The 12,474-nt window shown below is 35.5% G+C and overlaps 1 protein-coding gene across 1 annotated transcript in view; it reads left to right on the plus strand.

Annotated features, from left to right (window-relative positions):
- Positions 1 to 12,474, plus strand: part of MAGT1 (magnesium transporter 1) — a 73,766-nt gene that overhangs the window by 43,187 nt on the left and 18,105 nt on the right. Inside the window, exons 4-7 of the mRNA XM_040630428.1 lie at positions 7,516 to 7,656; positions 8,478 to 8,618; positions 9,485 to 9,574; positions 10,198 to 10,261. Of these exons, the coding sequence (XP_040486362.1) occupies positions 7,516 to 7,656; positions 8,478 to 8,618; positions 9,485 to 9,574; positions 10,198 to 10,261 (436 nt within the window). The remainder of the gene's footprint in view (positions 1 to 7,515; positions 7,657 to 8,477; positions 8,619 to 9,484; positions 9,575 to 10,197; positions 10,262 to 12,474) is intronic.

The raw sequence follows: 12,474 nt of genomic DNA on the forward strand, positions 1-12,474 counted from the left end.
ACTTGCATTCCCACCAACAGGGAGGGAGAGAATGTTCAGCAGGCTCCATATCTAGTGTGGAGCCTGACACAGGGCTCGATCTCATGACCCTGAGATCATGACCTGAGCTGAAATCAAGAGTCGGATGATTAACCAACTGAGCCACCCAGGCGCCCCCATTAGTCCACTTTCAAATAGCACTGTGCCACTTCATGGGTTGTGTAACTTAAAATAAAAGAAAAATTCTTAACTTTTGTCTCCCATCCCTTGTATCATCATTTATTTCGTTTATATTTAAGCATACATAAATACATACACAATCAAATACATTGTTGGTATTATTTTGAACAAACTGTTATCTCTTAGGTGAATTTAGAGTGAGAAAAATAGGGGCACCTGGCTGACTCAGTCGGTGGAGCACGCAGCTCTTGATCTCAGGATTGTGAGTTCGAGCTCTTTGTTGGGTATAGAGATTACTTAAAAATAAAATCTTAAAAAGAAAGCAAGTATTTATTTTATTTTCACTTATTTCTTCTTCAGTGTTCTCCCTTACTTTATGTGGATCCAAGTTTCTGACCTTTCTTATTTTCCTTGTCTCTAATGAATTTCTCTTAACATTTCTTGCATGAAATTCCCTTAGTTTTTGTTTGTCTGTGACAGTCCTTATTTCTCCTTCACTTTTGAAGAATAATTTCTCAGGGTGCAGAATTCTAAGTTGGTGGTGTTTTTTTTCTCTTCACACTTTAAATATTTCACTCTCTTCTTGCTTGCATGGTTTCTAAAGAGAAGTTGGAAGTAATTCTTATCTCCCTCTGTGAGTAAGGTGTTTTATTCCTCCAGCTTCTTTCAGGTCTTTTTTTCTTTATGTTTGACTTTCTATAGTTTCTATATCAAAAGTGATATGCCTGGGTATATTTTTTTGGCATTTATTCTGCTTGATGTTCTTGGAGCTTCCTGAATTTATGGTGTGGAGTCAGATGTTAACTTGGGGAATTCTCAATCATTACTGTTTTTAATATTTCTTCTGTTCCTTTCTCCTCCTTCTGGTATTCCCATTATGTGAATGTTACATCTTTTGTAGTAGTGACCGATAGTCCTTGGATATTCTGTTCTGTTCTTTTTAGTCGTTATTCTCTGCTTTTCAGTTTTCGAGGATTCTGTTAATATATCCTCTAGCTCAGAGACTTTTTTTTCCTCAGCCATGTCTAGTGTACTAATAAGCCCATCAAAGGCATTTTTCTTTCCGTTACAGTGTTTTTCATCTCCAGCGTTTCTTTTTTATTCTTTTTTAGGATTTCCATCTCTTTTTTTACAGTGTCCATTTGTTTTTGCATGCTGTGTAATTTATCCACTAGAACCATTAGCTTATTAACCATAGATTTAAAAAATGATAATTCTGATAATTCCAACATCCTTGTCATGTCTAGTTATGATACATGCTCTGTGTCTTCAAATCATGGTTTTTTTGTTTTTTTTTTTGTTTTTTTACTTTTGGTATGTCTTGTAATTTTTTTTTCATAGCCAGACATGATGTACTGGTTAAAATGAACTGTTGTAAATTGGCCTTTAGAAATGTGGTGTTAAGGGGGGAGGGGTACGTTCTATGGTCCTATGATTAAGTCTCAGTCTTTTAGTGAGACTATACCCCTGGACTATGAACTTCACAAGAGTTTCTCAGCTTTTTTTCCCCCCTTAGGGGACAGGATAGCATCTTCTTTCATTTGAACTAATACAGTAGCCTTTCAACTGGTTCACTTACCACCATCCATATAACACACTCTCCCTATTACCTCTATGACAGTTTCCAGAGGTTTTTTCTTTTTGTTTTTGTTTTGGGGAGAGGTTCTTTTTTTTAAGATTTATTTATTCATTTAAGAGAGAGAGTGAGAGAGAGCAAGCACGTGTGCATGTGAGTGGGGGAGGAGCAAAGGGAGAGGGAGAGAATCTCCGGCAGACTCCCTGCTGAGTGCAGAGCCTGACACAGGGCTCAATCCCAGGACCACAGATTATAACCTGAACTGAAATCATGAGTTGGACACTTAACCAACTGAGCCACCCAGGTACCTCTCTGGAGAATATTAATAACAATAGTTGGGAAAAATTAAATTTGGGAACCTTGAGGGTAAACAAAATTAAATTTTATTTTTTACTTCAGGGTATCATGATCTATGAAGGATCTGAGGGTTCTATTCTACTTACAAGCTAATGAGTTAGCCTGCCATGGTTTCATACATACTGGCAGAAGAAATGATACTCCTGGGTCAGAGTTAAAGGACTTTATTATTCACAGCAACAATAGTATCCAAAGTATCAGCACTTTCTTGCACCATTTCCCCTAGGCCCCACTTTCCATAGTAGGATGCAATGAAGGCCAGTGGTTTGTATTATGGAAGAGTATCCCCAAGCTTTGGGAAATCCTTCTATAAAGGGTAGTAAGCATGTATGCCCTTTGCTTTGGAGGGGGTCTAGCTCTATCTTCTAAGGCTATACGAATACCCTTCAGAAAATTATCCAGAACAAAGGTAGTCAATCCTCTGTACACAACATGTGCAGAAACACAAGAAACCTATGGAGAATTGTCTCCCAACACAGAACTTCTCATAGGCTTTAACATGCTGGTATATGTTATCTTTCAAATCCAATAGTGGGATCTGATATGCAGAATTTCCCAAATTATTGGACTATTTAATGGAGGATTTTGCTTAGATTCTATGGAACATACTTTTGAAAATAGTGGCATATAAACTAAAGCCAAAATTCCTTAGTTTTCCATTCACACACTTGACTCCAGACACATAACCACCTTTCTCATATTTATATTATGTCATACACTGTCTTATTTCAGCTTCATTGATTATTTGTTTCCTACGACATGAAGTATCCTTGCTCCCTTTCTGTCCCCTCTTAAAATTCTACTTACCTTTAGGCCTCATTTCCGATACTCCCTTGCAGCCTTTTCAAATCTTCCAGATGAAATATGAGTCATTCCTTTTCTTGTGTTGCCATACTATTTTTCTTATATTTCTGTTATACATGTATCCACATTCTACCTTATAGTAGACTTAGCCACATAGTTGTTTGACAGTTCCTCTTAGAATATACTCACTTAAGAGCAGAGCGAACGTCCTGTAGCTATCAGTGTTAAGTACATAATGGATGCTCAGTAAATATCAAACAGCATAATGTTCCCATTTTATAGTATGTCATTATGCCAGTCATATTCCAGTCACAGCTCCGTAAATCAAAACCAGTACATTTATAAAACATGCTACAACCTAAAAGATTAGCACGGTTAGCCTTTATTAGACCAAAGGAAACAATTTCTAGAGTTTAAGAAATTACTTTCTCATTGTCTATTATTCAAGCTGGGATTGTTTTAGAAATTAAAATATTGTAATTCCACTTCTTTTAACAATATACACAAAGAATTTCTGTTAGTGATTTATTGAAATACAAAACTAATTTTCTTCTACATCAAATAGTTTTTCATAATTGATGCCCATTTTAGAGCTATATTTAGAGTTAGTGGTATCAGGATGGTAGTATATCCATTTGTGGAAGAAATTCAAATCTTTCTCCAAATAGTAGTGTCATATGCCACAGTATATGTGGGAAAATATATATAACATATAATGTGCTATCTTTACCAATCTTAAATATAAAATTCACTAATGTTAAGTACACTCACATTGTTGTGCATCCACTCTCCAGAACCCTTTTCATTTTATAAAGCTGAAACTCATTACACATTAAATAATTCCCCATTCCCTCTTCTCACAGCCCCTGGCAACTACTATTCTACTTTCAGTCTCTATGACTTTGACTCTATAGGTACCTCATATAAATGTAATTGTATGGGGTGCTTGGGTGGCTCAGTCAGTTAAACGTCTGCCTTCAGCTCAGGTCATGATCCTGGGGTCCTGGGATCAAGCCCCGCATTGGGCTCCCTGCTCAGCAGGGAGTCTGCCTCTTCCTCTCCCTCTGCCTGCTGCTCCCCCTGCTTGTGTTCTCTCTCACACTCTCTGTCAGATAAATAATAAATAAAATCTTTAAAAGAAAAATAAATGTAATTGTACAATATTGGTCTTTTTGTGACATGCTTTATTTCACTTAGCATTATGTCCTCAAAGTTTATCCATATTGTAGCATGTGTCAGATTTTTTTTCCTTTTTGAGGCTGAATTATGTTCTATTGTATGTATATAGCACATTTTATTTATCCATTAATCTATTGATGGACACTTGAGTTTCTTCCATCTTTTGGCTATTGTGAATAATGCTACTGTGATTGTAAGTGTACAAATATCTCTTGGAGACCCTGCTTTCAATCCTTTTAGGTATATACAGCCAGAATTGAAACTCCTAGATCATGTAATAGTTCTATTTTTAGTTTTTTAAGGAACTTCCATCCTGTTTTCCATAGTGGCTGCACCATTTCATATTCCCACCAACAGTACACACAGGGGTGCCAGTTTCTTTACGTCCTCATCAACACTTATTTTTTAGTTGTTTTGTTTTGTTTGTTAGTAGCCATTCTAATAGATATAAGGTGGTATTTCATTATAGTTTTGATTTGTATTTCCCTAATGGATGTAGAGCATCTTTTCATGTGCTTTTTGCCCAGTTGCTAATCTTTTTTTAAGAAATATCTATTCAACAGCGGTTAAGCGTCTGCCTTCGGCTCAGGGCGTGATCCCAGCGTTCTGGGATCGAGCCCCACATCAGGCTCCTCCGCTATGAGCCTGCTTCTTCCTCTCCCACTCCCCCTGCTTGTGTTCCCTCTCTCGCTGGCTGTCTCTGTCTCTGTCGAATAAATAAATAAAATCTTTAAAAAAAAAAAAAAGAAAGAAACTGGGCAGAAGGAAAAAAAACTGGGCAGAGGATGTGAATAGATATTTCTTTTTTTTTTTTTAAGATTTTATTTATTTATTTGACAGAGATAGAGACAGCCAGCGAGAGAGGGAACACAAGCAGGGGGAGTGGGAGAGGAAGAAGCAGGCTCATAGCGGAGGAGCCTGATGTGGGGCTCGATCCCACAACGCCGGGATCACGCCCTGAGCCGAAGGCAGACGCTTAACCGCTGTGCCACCCAGGCGCCCCCCTTCTGCCCAGTTTCTAATCTGTTTGGGTTTGTTTTTGTTTTGGTTTTGGTTGAATTGTAGTTCTTTATATATTGTAGATATTAACCCTTTATCAGATTAATGATTTGGAGATATGTTCTCCCACTCCATAGATTGCCTTTTCACTCTGTTGATTGTGTCTTTAGTCTACAAAATATTTTTAAAGGGCTGATTTGGTATAAAGTTGTTATACTAGTAATTATGAAAATACAAGTTATAAGAATGGTGATGGTGCAATATTTACCCATTACATGCACTTTTAGTAAGAGTATAGAGAAGTAGTCGCACGCAAATGGAAAAAAGAAAAAAGGAAAAGAATATGGAGAAATAGATACCTTCTTACAATTGATGGGTAGAAGTATAAATTGGGGGGCGCCTGGGTGGCTCAGTCATTAAGCGTCTGCCTTCGGCTCAGGCCATGATCCCAGAGTACTGGGATCGAGCCCCGCATCGGGCTCCCTGCTGCACTGGGAGCCTGCTTCTTCCTCTTCCACTCCCCCTGCTTGTGTTCCCTCTCTCACTGGCTGTCTCTCTGTCAAATAAATAAATAAAATCTTAAAAAAAAACCAAAAAACCCCCCAAAAAACAAAAGCAAACAAAAAAGAAGTATAAATTGGTACAGCCACTTTGGAAAGCAAGTTGACTCTATCTGTTTTAATTTAAAACGTCTCTACCCTGTGACCTAACAAGTCCATTTTGGAGAAAAACTCTCACCAGGTATACAGGAAGATATGTATGTGGCTGTTCATTGCAACATTATGTTTAATTGGAAAAAACTAAAGTCCAACAATAGCATAATTAGTAATCTATAAGAGTGAGGTTATTGTATATATAATATATATATGTATATATAATATGTAATGTATATATAATATGTATATGTATATATAATATGTATATATATGCATGCACACTATCATGGATAGATCCCTCAAACATGGCTGCATATAAAAAGCAAATTGTAGATTATAGTTAATATGATACCATTTGTGTTAAAGCAGACACAAAGCAATATTGTGTTTTCTGTTGGTATATACACATGTATATGAATAAATTCAGAAAGGTCTAGAAATAATAGTGGCTGCTAGAATTAACTGCAGATGGTCCTTATAACCCTGTAACTTTTTTTATTTCATAAGGGAAATGGATTCATATGTTGCTTAGATTTTTGTACATTTTTTGAAAAATCCAAAAGTGGTATAGTTAAATATTGAAAATTTTGTTTTAAAGGCACCTGGCTGGCTCAGTTGGAAGAGCATGTGACTTTTGATCTCAAGATCGCGACTCTGAGTGCCCCCACATTGGTGTAAAGATTACATACATACATACAAATAAAAAAAAAAAGATTTCGACCTAAAATTTGGGTAGCAGTTTGGTGGAGTGAACACTGTCCAGGCTCTGCTTCTAAGCTTTTCAGACTCAGAAATCGAATTTTTAACAATGTAGCCAGCATTTTATCTAGTTCTGGAGACTTTGTGCACACTCACCAAACTAAAAATCCGTGGACGTTGGTAACTAAAGGACTTATCTATTAATTTATTAATTTGCCATAAGAGACCAAGGGAGACCAAAATAATCATATCCATTAATCACTATACCCTCCTTCTTTATGGGAAGGTCTAAAAATTACTGTTAGAGGGTTCTATTGTGAGTATAGAATCAAAGCAAGAGAGTTGGATTGTTTTATTGTCTGATATCTTTAAATTACAAATGTCTTAAAGAAGCTAATTTCCCTTATAGGGTTCCCTGCTGAGGGGACCTGAATGTTTGCATCTGTTGGTCAGCATCTTTTCCCTGGACTTAGACTTTCTATTTTCCACAAGTACAGTTATATCAGGAAAGATATAATGCAGATGAGTCAGCTATGGTTTCTTTACCTAAATAATTCCAATGTTGTCTCCTTTAAGCATACCATGGTCACATTATAGAGAATGTGATGCTTATCAGTAAACATAAAACTTTTAGAATTAACTATTTCTGCATATGACTGTCAGTTTGTATTGGTTTTCACTGCAGTTTTAGAGCACTATCTTTACTCCAGATTGAGAATGTACTCTATTTGGAGCTCACTTCAGCTACAAAAGGCAATTTTAGTTCTTGCAAATGTATTCTTTTTGCATAATTTCTGAACAGATTAAAATGTTTGTGATATGGGAGATTTTCCATTCTAAAGGAGTAGAGTGTAGGTTTCTTAGCTAGGAATTAATATTTGGTCAGTAAAGTGTACCAATTAAGGTCACAGGCAGTCTTGAGTTTGAATCCTGACTCCACTATTTTTCACTTTCCTTAGCAAATCACTTGACCTACCTAAAGCTGGGCTTCCTCGTCTTTGTAAAATGCCTAAATTTCGAGGTAATATTTGTTGTTAAGATTATTTTCTTGATACCTTATATTTTCATGGACTTCTTTTTATTCAGCTAAACATGAATTCAGCTCCAACTTTCATCAACTTTCCTGCAAAAGGGAAACCCAAGCGAGGTGATACATATGAGTTGCAGGTGCGTGGTTTTTCAGCTGAACAGATTGCCCGGTGGATTGCTGACAGAACTGACGTCAATGTAAGTTTCCTTACTTTGTAGAAAGTTAATTTTCTATTATCCACTTCCAGTCTTAACTGGGAAGTCCTAATTGGTCTCGTCCCCATATCACTGAGGTGGTAATAGTCTGGCAACCCCTTCAAAAATAGCATTTAATAGAATCATCCTGATGAAAGAGTAAAATTATAAAACACTTTCTGTTACCTTATTGAATTCAGCATGGAAACCACTCTTTTGACCTGATTTATTAAGTCCATGGGCTATCTAATGGTACTTGGCAAATACTTTTTTTTTTAAAGATTTTATTTATTTATTTGACAGAGACAGCCAGCGAGAGAGGGAGCACAAGCAGGGGGAGTGGGAGAGAAGGAAGCAGGCTCCCAGCGGAAGAGCCTGACATGGGGCTTGATCCCAGAACGCCGGGATCACGCTCTGAGCCAAAGGCAGATGCTTAACGACTGCACCACCCAGGCGCCCCTTGGCAAATACTTCTTAATCTAAAAAATGTTATGTTGTAGTTAAACAGAATATTGGACTTATCCCATCCCATTTTGGGATACATTGTAGACTATTTTGAATAGGATGAAAAGAAAAAAGTGTAATTTTTCCTGAAAATATAACCACACTAATTTTTTAAAGTTTCTATTTAAATTCCAGTTAACATACAGTATAATATTAGTTTCAGGCATAAAATATAATGATTTAACCCTTCCATACAACACCCGGTGCTCATCACAACTATAACCACACTAATTTTGATTACTTTCATTTTGAATTAGTTTGACCTATATAATTAACAAGTAAATTTCATACTTAAAACATTTTTCTTTCCTTTCCATTAGATTAGAGTAATTAGACCCCCAAATTATGCTGGTCCTCTTATGTTGGGATTACTTTTGGCTGTTATTGGTGGACTTGTGTATCTTCGAAGAAGCAATATGGAATTTCTCTTTAATAAAACTGGATGGGCTTTTGCAGCTTTGGTGAGTGAATTTTAGAACAAAAAGTGTTTGCATATATACAGTGTATGTCAAATATGTATAAATTAAAATGTTTTATAAGCTTAAACTAGAAAACTAATAGGATGTATTTTAAATAACAGCATCCCTATAATATATTTGATTTTTTTTCAATAAAATTTACACATTTCTCAGGAGTACTGTCTTGTATAAATGAAGACAAAAGTGTTTTAAATACTGTTACAGTAAATTATTTAGGAGATAATTATTTAAAGAACTATGATAATTTAAATAATTCTGTATTTAGATAAAGTAGTAAAAAACAATGATTTTTAAAGACTTTGAATGTAATAAATATATCTAGAAGGATAACAACCTCAGAAAATAAAGCATCCCAAAACTTTTTTAAAAAATTACTTGCATATAATATTGTATTGTTAGTTAGCATTTTGTTTTATTTCTTTCCTATGAGAGGGATTTTATGTTTTTATTTCATGCCTTAAAATCAGTTTGTTTCCTCCATTATCTTATTAGCATGGCCAGAGTTTGGAGGAACTTGTTGAACTCCTTTTTTATCCAACCTAAATGATAAATTGTTACCCTAAGAAAATATGCAGTTCTTTTGAAAATATTCTTCTAAAAGGCTCTTCAGTTTTCAATTTTAAACATCTGTCAGCTTATTTATAATTTTAAAATAGGATTTTCCTTTTAGGGTAAGTATTATTGATTCCTGTGAAATATAAGCCTTACTCTTTAAAACTATTCATCTGAAAAAAATTTTGTTCGTGTATTACTTGAGCAGAAATGCTTTTCATAAACCTGTTAGTCGAATCAGTATAGGAGCACCTGCACCATGTTACATAAGTATTTCCTTATTTTTTGTTTCCCAGTGTTTTGTGCTTGCTATGACATCTGGTCAGATGTGGAACCATATAAGAGGACCACCATATGCTCATAAGAATCCACACACAGGACATGTGGTAAGGGAAGTTCAGAATTTCTTTCCATTATATACCAAAGCTAACCTTAATTATTATTTTGTGACACCATTGCCAAGATGTGAAGGAACTAGGTTTAGTTTTGACTTTTCAATCTCTCTTGGATGATGAGCTTCATTTACTGAAACGTGCTCTTCAAAGTGGAAAGTTCCTTATCCTTATCACATTTGGTGAGTCCTTTTGACTAAGCTGGCTGAGAATGAAAGTCAGCTTTCAACTAAACAGAATAATTGATCAAGTACTTGAGCATCTAGTGTTTCTAGGCTAAGTATTATTAGATACAGTGATAAGCAAGACAATCTTTGTCTTCATGTAGTTTACATTACTGTACCTCAGGGTCTTATATGCTGAAGTACCAGGTTTCTCATATATTCTGTTGTTGAGAACGTAGTATCAGTACAATGAAAAGACAAATGAATAATAAATAACACAGAAATAGTGTTTATTTTTATCCAGTTTATTTATTGATGAATGCCACAGACCCAATGCTTATATATATCAGGTGAATTAATAATTTCATAGGGCTCAAAAATAGCCCATTTTAGGTTTAGAATACCAAAAGTTAATGTATATTTATTTAATTTTGTCTTTTTTCCTCCCCCCAGAATTATATCCATGGAAGCAGCCAAGCCCAGTTTGTAGCTGAAACACACATTGTTCTTCTGTTTAGTATCCTCTTTTTATAATAAGTTCTTGGTGCTGCATTTTAATTTATCTATTTTCTCACATTCTCGTATTTTCTCTAGTGTTTGCTTGAGGCTGCTGTCTTATTAATGCAAGTTTTAATATCTTTGGAAGCATATTTCTATGTCATTTATCTTAGTCAATCAGCTAACCACCCCAGAGACAAACCTGCAGTGTAATAAAGATAGGTTTATTGATCATTGCTACAAGGGAGACTCCTCACCAGAAGAACCATGGGACATCTTACCTAAGGAAAGGTAGAGTCATTATAAAATTTGGAGGAAGTGTGAAGCTTAGGTGAAATGTAAATGAAGCAATGTTTTGATAGACTTAAAGCAAAACCAGGCTAAGTGAAAAGGGATTAGCATCAGGTCTGGACTGTGAAGTGGACACAGGGTTCAGTTTCCTGGAAACTGTACATAATTCAGATAAATGTGGGATTTTGTCTTCATAAACCCTTTATTTGAAGCTCTGTACTTTAGTTGTAAATTGAGGCTACTTAGAAATTGTACTTATATGTCGAATGACTTAGGTCTTCCAGGCAAGAACTCATTATTTCCTTCTTAGTGATAATTTGAGTCAGTCTATAATTTTAGACATCTTACTCATCGTTAAGAAAACAGTAGTTACTCAAAGACAGGGGTTATTTTTGTTGTTGATGTTGTTGTTGTTAAGGATTTTATTTATTCATTTGCGAGAGAGAGAGAAAGAAAGAGCATAAGCATGGGGCGGGGGGGGGCACGGAGGCAGAAGGAGACGTAGACTCCCCGCCAAGCCAGGAGTGCAACGCAAGGCTCGATCCCAGGACCCAGAGATCACGACCTGAGCCGAACCATCTGAGCCACCCAGGCACCAAGACGGGTTATTTTGACATTTTACAGCTGCAGCATGTCCTAAGTAGAAATATTATTTCCTTTGAACTTTGTAGCTGCATTTTATGTGTTGTCCCATTCTCTTGAGTGTTAGGGCACATTATTACTTTCTCACATCTGAAAATTGATGCCTCTGTCAGCTGCAAGGGTAGTTAACAGTGACATCAGATAATTAAGAGTCTAAATTTCATAGTATTACTGAACAGGGTTTACCCCCCACCCCGAATATACAAGCAGTGACTCTCTAGAACAAATCAACAAGGTATACAAATGTAATGTTTCTAGAGTTTTCTTCTCAGCCAAGGGGTCCTGACGTTGACATATTGGAATCAGTTGTAGCCCAGGTTGTTAGAGAATCTGCCCAGTGATTTGATGGTAAAATCATTTGCTCTGCCTTCTCATCTCATCATCTAAATAACTTAGAGGTCATCTAGTTCAACACTTACTCTATTGAAAATGGGTTGTATTATATAAGAATTGGCTAAGGAATTTGAAGGTAATTACAATCAATATGAGTAATTTAATCCCTTAAAATGTTTTTTTCTGATTATAAAAGCAATACAAGTTAATTAAAGGAAATTTAGAAAATACAAGTACATATAAAGAAAAAAATCAAAACCCCTGGAAATATCCTCCTTAGTAAACCTTTGTGTGTGTGTGTTTCCCCATTTCATTTTACTATGTCAGTGATCTAATAGAGATACTTGAAACATTCTGAAAAAATTAAGCTTTTGGTTTAATTGAAAGATATTTGGGAAAATGATATTTTCTCAAAACAGTGTTTATGTATAATATGGAAAACAGATTTACTGCTTAAAATCCAGCTCAGAGCCAGGGGAGTTCATATATTCAGCCATGGAATGGTAACCTAAAAAATTAATCTAATAATAAATACCTATTCCTGATGATAAGAAAGAAGACTGCAAGAAAAATATCCAACCATATGTTCTTTTAAATCCTAAAATTTATTCCTTATTCAGTTTATTTAAACTAAAAAAAAGTTCACCCACTTTTCCTACCTCTTACTGCCCTACTATGGCAACCACCAATCTGTTCTCTGTATCTACGAGCTTGTGTGTGTGTGTGTGTGTGTGTGTGTGTGTGTGTGTGTGTGTAAAAGTTGTTTATTTTTAGATTCCACATATAAGAGAGATCATATAAATTTGTCTTTCTCTGTCTTATTTCAAATTTTTTCAAAATTTTAGTTGAAAATGCTCATTTATGGTTTGGTGTGTTAACAAATTTATTATACCTTGGAAATTTTTCAGTGTCTGGACATGGTCTCAATTAATGGTATTTTGAAATTGAACAATGTAGCAAAAGGAC

Source organism: Ursus maritimus, assembly GCF_017311325.1.
Source record: "Ursus maritimus isolate PB19 chromosome X unlocalized genomic scaffold, ASM1731132v1 scaffold_X1, whole genome shotgun sequence".
Classification (NCBI taxonomy): domain Eukaryota; kingdom Metazoa; phylum Chordata; class Mammalia; order Carnivora; family Ursidae; genus Ursus; species Ursus maritimus.